The 15895-nt window shown below is 50.5% G+C and overlaps 1 protein-coding gene across 1 annotated transcript in view; it reads left to right on the top strand.

Annotated features, from left to right (window-relative positions):
* The window catches only part of bmp16 (bone morphogenetic protein 16), a 16027-nt gene extending 3934 nt beyond the window's left edge, over positions 1-12093 (top strand). The window contains exons 2-3 of the mRNA XM_083637024.1: positions 7658-8022; positions 9381-12093. Coding sequence (XP_083493150.1) covers positions 7665-8022; positions 9381-10480 — 1458 coding nt within the window. The 5' untranslated portion in view covers positions 7658-7664 and the 3' untranslated portion in view covers positions 10481-12093. The remainder of the gene's footprint in view (positions 1-7657; positions 8023-9380) is intronic.
* Positions 12094-15895: the final 3802 nt, after the last annotated feature.

The following is a 15895-nucleotide window of genomic DNA, read 5'->3' as shown; positions in this document are numbered from 1 at the left end:
GGTGTACAGAAAGAAAGAGAGAGAGAGGGGGGGAGCGAGAGACAGAGAGGGAGGGAGAGAGAGAGAGAGAGAGAGGAGAGAGAGAGAGAGAGAGAGAGAGAGAGAGAGTGGGAGAGAGAGAGAGAGAGGGAGAGGGAGAGAGGCGGGGGAGAAATGAGGGAGAGTGAGAGGAGGAATCTGGGGAAAGAAACACGGGAAGAACAACAGGAAGGGAAAGTGGAGGGACCAGGCGTAACACAGGCGTAACACGAAGACAGCGGCCGTGGATAAATCAGCCGGCCTGCGGTGACACTGGGCCCTCTGGCCCGGCTGCGCTCGGCCGCACTCTTCCGCAAAAACACCATTCATTTCAGGCCTATAGGAAAAAAAGAGCGATGTTACTGGGAGAGAGCGAGGGAGAGCGAGATAGGGGGGACGAAAAGGTGACGCAAAGAAGCACGAAAACAGATATTTTTAACTGGAAAGGACACGACGGGAAGAGAGGGAGCAGATACGGACGCGTGAGTAGTGAGTAGGCATGAAGGAGAGAGAGACAACTATTAGAGTGGACGGCAAAATGAAGGGTCAAAGTTCAAGGTGCACAGAGAGGAAGGGACAAACGGGAAAGGAGGAGCAGGATTTGAAATGAACAGAGACAGATAAAGAGACAAAATAGAAAGAGACGCAGTCCAAGAGAGACAAAGCGAGACACACGACACGCGCAGGGGTCACGCTACCGTCTGCACTGGGGTCAGGTCAGAGCTACCATGTCGGAGAGCACACACACACACACACACACACACACACACACACACATGCGCACACACACACACACACACACACACACACACACACACACACACACACACACACACACACACCAGACACTGCCGTGACTTCTCTCGTGGAGGAACTCTAACCCTGAGATGCTCATCTCACCTCATCCCTCACCCAGCCATCACACTGCTCGCTCGCCCACTCCCCTCCTCCAGAACAGTTGATTAGTCTAGATTCAGGCCAGATTGAGTCTGACAGGGGAGGAGAGAGGAGAGGAGCAGGCGGAGAGGAGTGATGGTGAGAGGGGAGGAGAGAGGAGAGGAGGAGGCAGCAGAGAGTGATGGTGAGAGGGGGAGGAGAGAGGAGAGGAGCAGGCGGCAGAGAGGAGTGATGTGAGAGGGGGAGGAGAGAGGAGAAGAGGAGGCAGCAGAGAGGAGTGATGGTGAGAGGGGGGAGGAGAGAGGAGAGGAGGAGGCAGCAGAGAGGAGTGATGGTGAGAGGGGGAGGAGAGAGGAGAAGAGGAGGCAGCACAGAGGAGTGATGGTGAGAGGGGGAGGAGAGAGGACAGGAGGAGGCAGCAGAGAGGAGTGATGGTGAGAGGGGGAGGAGAGAGGAGAGGAGGAGGCAGCAGAGAGGAGTGATGGTGAGAGGGGGAGGAGAGAGGAGAAGAGGAGGCAGCAGAGAGGAGTGATGGTGAGAGGGGGAGGAGAGAGGAGAAGAGGAGGCAGAGAGGAGTGATGGTGAGAGGGGAGGAGAGAGGAGAGGCGGAGGCAGCAGAGAGTGATGGTGAGAGGGGGAGGAGAGAGGAGAGGAGGAGGCAGAGAGGAGTGATAGTGAGAGGGGGAGGAGAGAGGAGAAGAGGAGGCAGCAGAGAGGAGTGATGGTGAGAGGGGGAGGAGAGAGGAGAGGAGCAGGCGGCAGAGAGGAGTGATGTGAGAGGGGGAGGAGAGAGGAGAAGAGGAGGCAGCAGAGATGAGTGATGGTGAGAGGGGGAGGAGAGAGGAGAGGAGGAGGCAGCAGAGAGGAGTGATGGTGAGAGGGGGAGGAGAGAGGAGAAGAGGAGGCAGAGAGGAGTGATGGTGAGAGGGGAGGAGAGAGGAGAGGCGGAGGCAGCAGAGAGTGATGGTGAGAGGGGGAGGAGAGAGGAGAGGAGGAGGCAGAGAGGAGTGATAGTGAGAGGGGAGGAGAGAGGAGAAGAGGAGGCAGCAGAGAGGAGTGATGGTGAGAGGGGCAGGAGAGAGGAGAGGAGGAGGCAGCAGAGAGGAGTGATGGTGAGAGGGAGGAGAGAGGAGAGGAGGAGGCAGCAGAGAGTGATGGTGAGAGGGGGAGGAGAGAGGAGAGGAGGAGGCAGAGAGGAGTGATAGTGAGAGGGGGAGGAGAGAGTAGAAGAGGAGGCAGCAGAGAGGAGTGATGGTGAGAGGGGCAGGAGAGAGGAGAGGAGGAGGCAGAGAGGAGTGATGTGAGAGGGGAGGAGAGAGGAGAGGAGGAGGCAGCAGAGAGGAGTGATGTGAGAGGGGGAGGAGAGAGGAGAGGAGGAGACAGAGAGGAGTGATGGTGAGAGGGGGAGGAGAGAGGAGAGGAGGAGGCAGAGAGGAGTGATGGTGAGAGGGGGAGGAGAGAGGAGAGGAGGAGGCAGAGAGGAGTGATGGTGAGAGGGGAGGAGAGAGGAGAGGAGGAGGCAGCAGAGAGGAGTGATGGTGAGAGGGGAGGAGAGAGGAGAGGAAGGAGGCAGAGAGGAGTGATGGTGAGAGGGGGAGGAGAGAGGAGAGGAGGAGGCAGAGAGGAGTGATGGTGAGAGGGGAGGAGAGAGGAGAGGAGGAGGCAGCAGAGAGGAGTGATGGTGAGAGGGGAGGAGAGAGGAGAGGAGGAGGCAGAGAGGAGTGATGGTGAGAGGGGAGGAGAGAGGAGAGGAGGAGGCAGCAGAGAGGAGTGATGTGAGAGGGGGAGGAGAGAGGAGAAGAGGAGGCGCAGAGAGGAGTGATGTGAGAGGGGGAGGAGAGAGGAGAAGAGGAGGCAGCAGAGAGGAGTGATGGTGAGAGGGGAGGTGAGAGGAGAGGAGGAAGGCAGAGAGGAGTGATGGTGAGAGGGGGAGGAGAGAGGAGAGGAGGAGGCAGAGAGGAGTGATGGTGAGAGGGGGAGGAGAGAGGAGCGGAGGCAGCAGAGAGGAGTGATGTGAGAGGGGAGGAGAGAGGAGAGGAGGAGTCAGAGAGGAGTGATGGTGAGAGGGGGAGGAGAGAGGAGCGGAGGCAGCAGAGAGAAGTGATGTGAGAGGGGAGGAGAGAGGAGAGGAGGAGTCAGAGAGGAGTGATGGTGAGAGGGGGAGGAGAGAGGAGCGGAGGCAGCAGAGAGGAGTGATGTGAGAGGGGGAGGAGAGAGGAGAGGAGGAGGCAGCAGAGAGGTGTGATGGTGAGAGGGGGAGGAGAGAGGAGAGGAGGAGGCAGCAGAGAGGAGTGATGTGAGAGGGGGAGGAGAGAGGAGAGGAGGAGGCAGCAGAGAGGAGTGATGGTGAGAGGGGGAGGAGAGAGGAGAGAGGAGAGGAGGAGGCAGCAGAGAGGAGTGAGGGTGAGAGGGGGAGGAGAGAGGAGAGGAGGAGGCAGCAGAGAGGAGTGATGGTGAGAGGGGGAGAAGAGAGGAGAAGAGGAGGCGGCAGAGAGGAGTGATGTGAGAGGGGGAGGAGAGAGGAGAGAGGAGAGGAGGAGGCAGCAGAGAGGGGGGGGAGAGAGGAGAGAGGAGAGGAGGAGGTGGCAGAGAGGAGTGATGTGAGAGGGGGAGGAGAGAGGAGAAGAGGAGGCAGCAGAGAGGAGTGATGGTGAGAGGGGAGGAGAGAGGAGAGGAGGAGGCAGAGAGGAGTGATGGTGCAGTGAGGAGGAGGGGAGTAATCAGGAGAATGGGCTGAGAAGGCAGTGCGGTAGGCGGCACCCCGATACAGACGACACATAAAGATGCTAAATTAGGCCCGCATCTCCTGTGCCCAGTTTAATTAGGTATAGGGCCAGTCATAACATGGCCACTTTGGAGGATAGATAGATAGATAGATAGATAGATAGATAGATAGATAGATAGATAGACAGACAGACAGACAGACAGACAGACAGACAGACACACAGACAGACACACAGACAGACACACAGACACACAGACAGACAGACACACAGACACACAGACAGACAGACAGACAGACACACAGACACACAGACAGACACACAGACACACAGACAGACACACAGACATATGCACGTTGCGTGCGCGCGCGCGCGAGCGCGCACACACACACACACACACACACACACAAATAATAGAGGTCATATTACACAGGCAGACACGAACACAAAGAAAAACAATGTTAGTAATTTAGACACTCTCATGAAGTGTGACTGTTAAGGATGAGGTGAAAAGCTTTACCGGCTAAAACGACACACAATTCATTGAAATCATGGCTGACCAATTTGGGGCCAGCGGGCCAAACTTGGCCCACGCTCAGTTTGTTTTGGCTCCATGGTTTTGAAAGGTTTTGAAAGAAGAAGAAAAAAGGACGATTCTTTCAGAGGCTGTGTGGGCTCATTTTTAAAGCTAGCTTGATGATACTTTTACCACATGAAACCAGAAGACCTATTTTAGATTTAGAATGTAAATTGCCCATAAAATAATATAATTTTATGTGATTTCAGATAACATCAACATTTATTTTTGGCCCACCTCCATTCATCAAGATTAATTTTGGCCCTGCATAGGAAAGAATTGTGGCACCTCTCTCTCTCTCTGTCTCTCTCTCTCTCACTCTCTCTCTCTCTCTCTGTGTGTCTCTCATTCCCTCGCGTATACTGGAACACACCCTGTTGATGACATCTGAACCTTTGAACCTTGCAGTCACCTGGGTGTTCTGTCTGTGAGGAAAGTACAGGAGAGAGAGAGAGAAAGAGAGAGAGGGAGAGAGAGAGAGAAGGAGAGAGAGAGAAGGAGAGAGAGAGGGGGGGGGGGGTGTTGTTGTCCTTAATCTGCTTTATGAGCCTCACACCATGGGAGAGGCCGTCCAGCAGAGCTGTGTCTAATCTGTAATTGTCCTCCGCTTCGTTGCCTCAGGTGAAACAGCCTTGGGTGGGGCCGGGACAGTTTAATGGATAGCTAACAACAATCCCACGCTTGGGATGGCTTCTTTTCCCAGGCTTACACTTTGAACCTCATTCACCACAAACAGCCCACATATAGTCCAACGCACGCACATAATCGCACACGCGTAAACACACACACACACACACACACACAAGCACACACACACACACACACACACACGCGCGCGCACACACGCACGCACACACACTAAACACCTGTGACCTGCTTCTAAATCCTTTTCCTGACACTGTGGTGAGATGAGCAGTCATTACAGTGTCATTATGTGTTTGTTCAGCCATAAACACCTGTGTTATCTGGCTGTGGAGAGCCTAATAAACACCTGTGTTATCTGGCTGTGGAGAGCCTAATCGCTTCCCTGTCCCTTAGTCAGATGAGATACGGAGATCGAGGAGAGGAGGAGAGAGATATGAAGAAGCGTGGGGAAGGCCAGCGATAACTGCACACAAAGATCGAAGGCTTCATTTCAGCAAGTGATAGACAGCGAGTGAGTTGCACTTTCCCTTTAACCCATTGATACCTGATGCAGCATTTGTGTGTGTATCCCTTCAAGACCGCGAACCGCTGTTCGTGGTTCGCAGTCTTAAAGGGATACACACACAAATGAGGGATATACACGCAAATGCTGCATCAGGTATCAATGAGTTAAAAATCGATAATCTTTTTTTCCCCCGACCATTTTCTCCCCAATGTTGGCCAATTCCTCCTGCTGTACCGGTCACTTCTCCACCCCCCTCTGCCGATCTGGGGGAGAGTTGTAGACTAGCACATGCTTCCTCCGAGTTTCCCCGGCAGGCATGTAGGATGACACTATTCCCCCCGGTTCCCCTCCGCCCGAACAGGCACCGCAACACTGACCAGAGGAGGCGCTAGTGCAGCGACCAGGACTCGTACTCCACCAGCTTCCCATCCGCAGACACAGCCAATTGTTTTTGTAGGAATGTCTGACCTGAGCTGGGAGTCCCGTTGCCGGGAATTGAACCCGGGTCTCCGAGGTGGTAGGCGAGTGCTTTTACCTCGACACCCAGATGCCCCTGGATAATAATTTATAATTTTGTAGTCAGCCAGGGCAACATAGATTATTCTATTCTATATTCTATATTCTATATTCTAATTCTATTCTATTCTATTCTATTCTATTCTATTCTATTCTATTCTATTCTATTCTATGTTCACTTGCAGTTCAGTCCACAGACCTCTTGACTTCTTGGTCAACTATGCAGGTCGGTTTGACTGACCTCACCTGACCCTTCACACCTCACCTCCGCCTGCACAGGTCAAGAGGGCCGCTAGTTTATAATTACTGGCTCAGTTATTAACACCTGTATTACAGAGGTGTGGGGTGTGAACCAGGTCGTGCTGTTAATGGCGTGACCCCTGTCTGTGGCCCTGTTCCCGCACGGGTCAGGGAGCCAGATAAGTTGACCCGTCGTTTGAGTCAGAGTCAGATGAAAGGGGGCTCAACTCTTTCAACCCAGTCGACCAGCGATGCTAAATGGCTCAAATGTTGCTCCTGTGTAGTGTTTTTGTTAGATGTGTAGTTTCACTAACTGAGCTTACAAAAAAAAAAAATCCCACTTGAGTCATTTCAATGTCTTTGTTGGGTGAATGGTGTTGGACTGAATGTGGAAGAGAGGGGGGATCTACCATAGTAGAGAGTCTAAAAGCTATCCATCATTGTGACAGGTACTCCATAGAGGCAACACACTTCAGTTATAGATGGCTTTCGCACATAGCACTATGAACCTAATTCAAATGATCTCTCTCTCTTTCTCACTGTCTCACTCACACACAGTCGTACAGATGACGTTACAGATAGCTATGATGACCATTATGCTCTAGTCTAGTGCCTGGAAAGGCAGTGAGGGGTGAAGTACAGCAGCAAAGAGTCTAGTTCTCTGTCACAGTGGCAGGTCGCTACAACTCCATAACGTGCCACTAGAGTCAGGACACTTCGGTTCATACTAGACATACATTTTCACAAAATCAAAGAATCACTCTTTTTCACATCTTTCTTTCTTGGTTTATTTCTCTCACACACACACACGCACACGCACACACACACACACACACACACACACACACACACACACACACACACACAGGTCTCGTGCTTGGGTGTCCTAGGAGATATGGGCGTTGGGAGTAAGAAGCCTGCCATAAAATAGCAAAGAGAAAACAAAGTCACACTGTTTCTACAGCCACGTGTAACAGGCAAACAACTTCATGTGGATCGTAAATCTCTTGAACATATGCCACCTGAAAGCTAAAGACTAACGAGAAACTGGTGTGTTCACTGTACAGGAAGGAGAAGCCATAAGCATGATATATAGACACATAATGTAATGTAATGTAATGTATACAGAGTCCCATTATCTCATGGGAGATATCTCAACCAGATTTCTCAACCAATACTGAATGCCATAATGTCAAATTTGATTTACATGGTTCTTATATTGAATCTGTACAGGTAGGTGTTCTTCCTGCTAGGCTCTAGGCCTGCCGCACCTCCACCGGTGCCCACTTTGTTAGCTGCAGGGTCATCAGCTGGGGACCACCGCTCATAGATGTTTCGCCCCTTAGCCCAGAACATCTCCTGGTGGCGGGGATTGATATGGTTCTTGTATAAAACATATTGTGCACAAACACATAAAAAAGACAGCACAATCCCTCCACAGTTCACCCTCACTCAAGTTTAAAGGTTCTTATTCTTCCCCCTCTCCACCACACCTGCTCAACTCCCACCCCCCTCTGCCTCTCCTTCTCCCTGCAGGTCCACCATGTTCCCTGCTAACCTCCTGCTCCTCATGGTCCTGCTGCTACCTCAAGCCTCGTCTGGTCGCCAGGGCGGAGACACCAGCGAGACCGACCATGGCAGGGTATTATCCCCCCCACCGCCCTCCTTGTCCCCCCCACTACTGGATGCCGGTCTGGCTCAGACCATGCAGACCCTCCTGCTGAGCCGGCTGGGCCTGCAGTCCCAGCCCCACCCTCGGCCCGGGGTGCCGGTGCCTCGGTACCTGTTGGACCTCTACCGCTTCCACCAGCAGCAGTACCATCTAGTGGAAGACCCCTCCTTCAGCTTCCCCAGCCAGCATGTGCAGCAGGCCAACACCATACGCAGCTTCCACCACACAGGTAGGAGGTCCTATATACCCTCACGTCACCAGGCTCTCTCTGGAGAAGAGCCTGGTGTCTTAATGCTCAATTGGTCTTCTGCTGTGAGATCCACCAGATCCGGCGCCAGATCTGATGGATCTCACCACCTGTTTGTGTTACAGTGTTATCGTGCCCCCATAGAAAGATGCTTTTAAATGGTTTTAGTTCATTTTATTTTTGTGTATTAGCTCCATAGCTAGATAACTCGCATCGCATTTATTTACTATGACGCCCCTGTTTTCAGAGCAGAGGTGGGGGTTTTTTAACCGTTTCTGCTACGGCCGTTTACCATTTTTTTGCCGGATGACCAGATGTCAAGCTTTTGGTCCCAGACTACTGCAGGCATGTCCTCGTGTTGTGTTGTGAGCCTGTGAATCCTAAAGAATTAAATTCATTCAATGCCATTATTTGTCATTGTTTGTTTATTGCATTCTTTTATCAACCATTGTGACGTATAGAGGTCCAATTTATGACATTGGCAGATGTCTGTTATGACCCGCCATTTCACAACATAAACTTAAGTAGGATCCCTCTATCTTCTCTTTGATAAGATGGGTTGCCATGACACTAACAAAGCTAATCTAAAACTCTTGTCCCAAAGCATGTGTGAGTGCATGCTTTAGAGCTTATCTAGCTGTTTGTGGCATTAGATAGGTCTGACATAGAAGGGTTGAGGGTTACTAGGGTAACTTTCTCATATTTATATGACATTAGTAGTTTGCATCTGTAGTCACAAATAAAGCCCATCCCATTGCACTATACCAGTGGTTCCCAAACTGGGGTACACGTACCCCCTGGCTAGGGGTACATGGAGGTAGTTCATATCTCATTTAATTAACACTTTCACTAATCTTCGTTTTTACCTGTTTAATTTACCTGGTCGGCCACAGAATAAAAATAAATAAATAGAGCTTGAGTTCACCCAAAACTAGCAGCTAGTCCGTCCCGTGGTGAGCTGTCACTGTTGGGTAGATTTGGTTGATCAACACAGTACATAAAATAAGCACAGCTAAACAGCAGATAGGTCGGACCACTGTGTTTAACTAAGGGTATATATCTTTAACCCTACAATTACGGCTGGAAATGACAACAGAAATAAACGATAAACAGGTCTGTGATATCTCCACAAATCAAATCAATTGGCAGGTGACTATCCGGAAGTAGTCTCGCTGGCCAGCCTCCCCTCCCTACCGGGAGAGGAGTCTGGCGCGGCAGGTCTCCAGCGAGACTAATCCGGAAGTGACTGTTGTTGTTAACTGTTGATTCAGTCTATATACTAAGTTGAAGCCACACTAAACTCCTCTACCCGCCTTGTCTGTCTTCCCTCTCCCTCTCAGAGCCCCTTGACAACAGTCCCACAGCAGAGGATCACAAGAGAGTGCGCATCTCCTTCAATGTGTCCTCCATCCCCCACGATGAGAGGGTGGTCTCCGCGGAGCTCCGTCTCCTCCGCAGCGGCAGGGCGTCCCTGGGCCCCGGGGCCCACAGACTCAGCCTGTACCTGTCTGAGAGCCACGGGCACCCTGAGCCCTCCCTGCTAGAAACACGGTTACTCACCAGCAGCCTCCACGGCAATAAAGCCAGCGGTTTCTGGGAAGCGTTTAACCTCGATGCAGAGCTCCTTCATAAGGCCCTCGCCGGGACAGGCGGCCTCGGCTTCCTCCTGGAGGTCCGCCCAGAGAACAGCAGTGCCTCGCTCCTCGAGCAGGGCCTCTCCTCTGCTGCGGACAAGGAGGAGGAGGAGGAGGAGGAGGAGGAGGAGGAGGGAGATCAACACCACAACGAGCGGCACCTGAGGGTGCGCCGCTCCTTGGGACAGGACGAACACAGCTGGGCCCAGGAGAGGCCCCTGTTGGTGACTTATAGCCATGACGGGCGTGGGAAGCCTCTAGCCACACACGGCAGGAGGAACCCCGGTGCTGGCCAGAGGATGAGAGGGAGGAAAGGGGCTAAAGACAGGGCCAGGAGCAGCAGCAGCAAGGACCGCAGCAGAGACCAGGACTGGGGGAGGGCTAAAAAAAGGGGTTATTCCGGGCCAGGCGAGGGGGGCGGGGCGGGTTGGAGCGAACGAGGGCGGGTGAAACGGAACGGCGGCCGCGCCGCCAAACTGAAACGCCTCTCGCGCGCCCGCTGCCGCCGCCACCCTCTCTACGTCGACTTCAACGACGTGGGCTGGCACAAGTGGATCATTGCGCCCAGCGGCTACGACGCCTTCTTCTGCCTGGGGGAGTGTCGCTTCCCGCTGGCCGACCACATGAACTCGTCGAGCCACGCCATGGTGCAGACGCTGGTAAACTCTGTGAACGGGGCGGTGCCCAGGGCCTGCTGCGTGCCCACCTCCCTCAGCCCCATAGCCCTGCTCTACCTGGACCCTCAAGACCGGGTGGTGCTGAAGAATTACCAGGACATGGTGGTGGAGGGCTGCGGCTGCCGGTAGTGGGCTTGGAGAACTCACCCGGAGAAAGCCAGATAGGGGTGGAGGAGCATTAACGGAATAGGAGGGGAAAACAGGAGCAGGGAGGGACTATAGACCCCGGGGACCCGTAGACAGGCTTAGGGATTGATAGGGGCAAATGTAGCAGTAGAGAAGGGATGAATGAGGATGAGGGGAGATGGGGGACAGATATGGCAGCAACATCATCATCATCATCAGAAGCAGAAAAAGGGTGAGACGTGAAGAGTGAGAGAAGCAGAGAGAAAACAGAATCTGTCACAGCACAGGAGAAATGATAAGAAAACAAGGGAGAAAAGGTGAAAGTTGTGTATATGGTCAACATAGTGAAACTGCCAGGAATGAGTTTACAGAGGATATAATACTCACCCCCCCCCCCATTCAATGATGATGCAACAGTCCTCGCAACATCTCAACTGATAGTCTGCTTGTTTTCTTTTGAGAACCCAGTGCTGTTAAGATCAGAAGGTGTCTAATATATTCAAGTGTTTGCTTTGTTGTCACTCATCTCATCACTCACATCATGAATCTTCTCTGACAGACAGATGCATGCATTGGACTGCTGGAGAGGGCAGCAAAGGAAAATGGCAACGGTTTAGTGGACGACGTCTTGGAGTTTAGACTGTACTGTATCTTCTCTGATGGACTGATTGAGGATCAGCAGTTTTGAGAGAAATGTGATGATGGCACCAATATGGCATCTAAAACTTTGTGGGACAATGTTGTATCTGCAGTAATTCTCACCCAAGGGGCAGGGTGCATCTCTTATCGCGAGCGACACAGATTGATATATTGGAAACTGTTTGCTTTTGTGACAGACTGCCAGATAGGCACAGCACACTGATTGTCCCTGCCATCCTGCATTACAAGCTATTTAAAACCACAACAATAATACTGAGGAACTATTATGCTATTGTTTGAATGTACTGCTATCACTATTATTTAAAGAGAGACTTCTTTTTTTGTACATTTATTTTGCAGACATGAAGAAAATCCAAGTGATAGTTGTCTTGTCATTATTAAACATAATTCCATTAAATGGCGATTCTAACTTAAAAGACTCATTATGTATTTAAATAGCAACAATATGGTGTATTTAATCTTGAACAATATTTAAGATACCTGCACTCAACAGAACGTACAGCAAACTGACGCCTGCCTTCCACACGATTGCTTTGGTAAAGTAAGTTATGGTCGCTTTACATTTGTACATAATGGTCAGTGTGTTGATTTAACCGTCTGTGTTACTTCAAAATGTCTACCTTATCATTGCGGATATTATGGTGTACAACACATGATAGCAGAGTTAAATGATGTTGCCTTTATAAGCTCAACTAATAAGTCCAAGCTCTATGTATCGTAGCTACTGAACTGTGTAACAACAGGTGTCTTTGCTAGCTGTGTGTGCATGTCTCAAAAAAAGAAAGACGCGGATATTGAAACTGGGACTTTAGTGCCTTTCAAACTGGGGCTTTGCAAAGTGTTCTCTTCTGAGCTCAATTACTCTGAGTAAATGTTTTTAATTTTTTAATTTTTTTCAGTGTTGCATTTTCTCTCTCAATGGAAACATTTAAGCAACAGCCTGTAAAAATGTTTGACTCAAGACATTATACCTGTAATAAACAGAGCAAGCAGCACAACTGTCACGTGCCTTTTCTGTTGCATTAACCATGACTCCTTCTTTTGCTCTGTCTGCATGTCAAGGCCTTGTTTCTGGGTTAACAAGGCCCGGGACAGGAGAAAGATTCACACATCTGTAGTTTCCTCCAACTGGTCAAACCCTCTGTATCCATCACTGTTTATTCATTACACTGACCGGTCGCCATGTTCAGGAGAAAAGAAGGGAGGCAGGAAACCCATGGAGTATGCAGATCAGATCCAGATTTGTCTTCTCTATATGATACAGTAGCTATAGGGAGGGACTTTGAAATCCTCCAAACATTTGTTGGAGAAGTTACAATGCAGAACAGGAGGAGCATCAGCGTGTTTCTCCTCACCACACTTCCCCACTGCCAAAACCACTGAGCCACCTTATCAATCCACACTACCCCCCATGAACCACAGCACACACATGTTTCTGATCCCAGGCATCACATGGAGAGAAGGTTAGAGAGAGAGAGAGACAGAGGGAAGAGGAGAGAGAGAGAGAGAGAGAGACAGAAGGAAGAGAGGAGGGAGAGGGCTCCAGCACAGCGGCAGTCAGCGCGCTGCTTGGCCGCGGGTCGTTCCTCATGTCGTGAGCGCGGGGGTCAAACCAACTCAACAGCTTCTCTGACCCCCACATTCCTGTCTGTTTGAAAGGAACCCCCGCCCCTGCCCTCCCCGCCAGATGGACCAGCTCACTGGAGAGGTGAATGGTGTGAAGCCCACAGCCGGAGCGCTCCATCCTGTGGAAAGGGGGGAGTGTGTGTGTGTGTGTGTGTGTGTGTGTGTGTGATGGAGGGGGGGGGGGGGGGGGGGGTTGGTTGACCCTGCTGCTGCTGCTGTTAGAGGCCGGACTCGGCCCAAAGCTGGCGGCATACAGATGGAACGCTCTAGATTTTGTCTCCTACCTGTACATATATCTCACCTCTCAGCACCTGTCAGCGGTACACCAGTACTGACTCCTTTGTGTGTGTGTGTGTGTGTGTGTGTGCGTGCGTGCGTGCGTGCGTGTGTGTGTGTGTGTGTGTGTGTATGTGTGCGTGCGTGTGTGTGTGTGTATGTGTGCGTGGGTGTACACCGTACTGTATGTATGACAGGGAAAGAGGGTATGAAAGGAAGAGTTACAGTAAATGTGCATACAAGGTGTATCATATGGTATCATGCCACAGAGGGGGGAGAGGGGGCGCTATTGTAGATAAGGCTTGGGTTAGTGCCAGTACATTTCATCTCATGGGATGTAGCACATCGTGGTTCACTTAGTGGTTGAGCGATAACCTCTGACCTTCACTGGGCGTCTCCTCCGTGACCCCTGCTCATTCTTTTACCCACAGCCCATCCGTTATTCTCCCTTTCCCGCCTCCTCCCGTCTCTCTCATCCCTCAGCATCTCCTTTGCCGTACACAACTGCAGCCTCTATGTTCCTCACCACTCAAAACCTCTCCACCAACTCCCTCCTCTCCCAGGTGCAAGATGGGATGGGAACCAGATCACGAGCTGATGATGATCAAATCCAAGAATGCCAAGTTGATACTCTGAATCCCTGGGGAGAAAGTTCTTTGAATGATCTCATGACAGTAAGCACAGCACAGAGACGCTTCATTCCTTACAGTTTGAGATGGACTGTGTGCGCTTCACATCTGTGCCTGATGAATTAATACGCACAGCTGTTAATTTTCCCAGCTGTTTCAACCGGCTCTGTAATATAGACACGACACCGCTGCTCAGACATGATGCGTCATTCTCACAATTAATGGATTTTTGGTACTTTTGATTCCTTCTCACCGCTCAAGTCACCATCGGATACTTCCTCCTCAACTGCAAAGTAAATTTGTATCCTTATCTGTCCTCTTGTTCTATTGTTTTTATGCCTCCGCTGGCGACAGCCAGGCCGGAGGCATTATGGATCCGGGTTGTCCGTCCGTACGTCCGTCCGTCCGGCCGTCCGTACGAGGTTCGTTAACGCGATATCTGAGGAACGCCTTGATGGAATTTCATCAAATTTGCCTTAAACATCCACTTAGACTCAAGGATGATCTGATTAGATTTTGGTGGTCAAAGGTTAAAGGTCAGGGTCACTGTGACCTCTCGAACACCATTTTCAAGCTTGTTAATGCGATATCTCAGGAATGCCTTGGCGGAATTTCATCAAATTTGCCTCAAACATCGACTTGGACTCAAGGATGAACTGATTAGATTTTGGTGGTCAAAGGTCAAAGGTCAAGGTCACTGTGACCTCTCGAACGCCATTTTCAAGCTTGTTAACGCAATATCTCAGGAATGCCTTGACGGAATTTTATCAAATTTGCCTCAAACATCGACTTGGACTCAAGGATGAACTGATTAGATTTTCGTGGTCAAAAGTCAAGGTCACTGTGACCTCTCGAACGTCATTTTCAAGCTTGTTAACGCGATATCTCAAGAATGCCTTTGCGGAATTTCATCAAATTTGTCTCAAACATCGACTTGGACTCAAGGATGAACTGATTACATTTTGGTGGTCAAACTTCAAGGTCACTATGACCTCATGAATGTCATTCCCAAGTTCGTTAATGCAATATCTCAAGAACGGCTTCATAAAATGTCTTCTGATTTGGCTCAAACATCGACTTGGACGCAAGGATGAACTGATTCCATTTTGGTTATCAAAGGTCAAAGGTCAAGGTCACTGTGACCTCTCGAATGCCATTTTCAAGCTCTGTAACGCAACATCTCAGGAGCGCCTTGACGGAAATTCTTCCAATTTGCCTCAAATGGCGATTTGGACGTAGAATGAACTAATGGCAGAGGCATAAGTCCACGTTGCGGTCGTTCTAGTTTAATCATGCTTCGGCAGTTAGATTTCAGGAAAGACACATCATGAACACACAAGACCACATATTGGCAAAACACTATACAAACTTTAGTGTGTTGGGCAGTGATAGTGTACAGTGGAGAAGAAAGACTGGGTCATCTCACCTTAACACTGTGACATACAGTACCCCTTGCCTCCATCTCACATCCTTCTTTCAAAGCAGTCTTTCTCCCCCGACCGTCCCTCCCTCCCTCCCTCCCTCCCTCCCTCCCTCCCTCTCACAGGTGCTATATGGTTGTGAAGTCTTGAGGGCAAGGTTGCGGAGCATCACAAAGTGGAAAGACACGATATAATCCACTGGTCCAGGCTTATCTGGTCAGGTGTGGACTCTCTTTGAGGCTGGATAGCGGCAGCCTTGACCCAGTCGACCCTGTGGAACACCTTGCCTCAGTCCATAAATCACTGCGGGGGACTAGAGAGGGGCTGCTGTCCCAGCGACAGGGCCGCACGGCCCACAGCTCCGACCAGGTGTCTGGATTTATCTGTGATGTACGCCAGATAGGCAGGGGAGAGCAGGCGGGAGTGCAGATGCCTCACATTTCAGAGAGAAGGACTGGAGATAGGCTTTGAGGACTCCACCAGGCATTTTTAGATGATTAAAACCACATTACTGTTCGCTGACGATGGTGCAGCTCTCCTGTAACTGCGATGTTCAAGATTTTGGAATTCGTCAGCAGGCAATACTGTAGTTGAACCTAGAACATAAACTTGACTATTTTACATATACCATTGCACAGCTTTCAATATGAGTGATGTCTTCAGCATTTTTTGCTTTAAGACCCTATGAAGTGGCATGAAGAGCATGATTTGCTTCAGTGTTTTGATGTATTTTCGAATGGAATAGAGGCATCATATCAGAGAGACTTATACGAACATTGAGGAAGCTTTGGGGCATCAATATTAAA

Source organism: Poromitra crassiceps, assembly GCF_964638095.1.
Source record: "Poromitra crassiceps genome assembly, chromosome: 5".
In the NCBI taxonomy this organism is placed as follows: domain Eukaryota; kingdom Metazoa; phylum Chordata; class Actinopteri; order Beryciformes; family Melamphaidae; genus Poromitra; species Poromitra crassiceps.
Note: the sequence above shows the minus strand (reverse complement) of the source record. Positions and strands in the feature narration are given on the sequence as shown.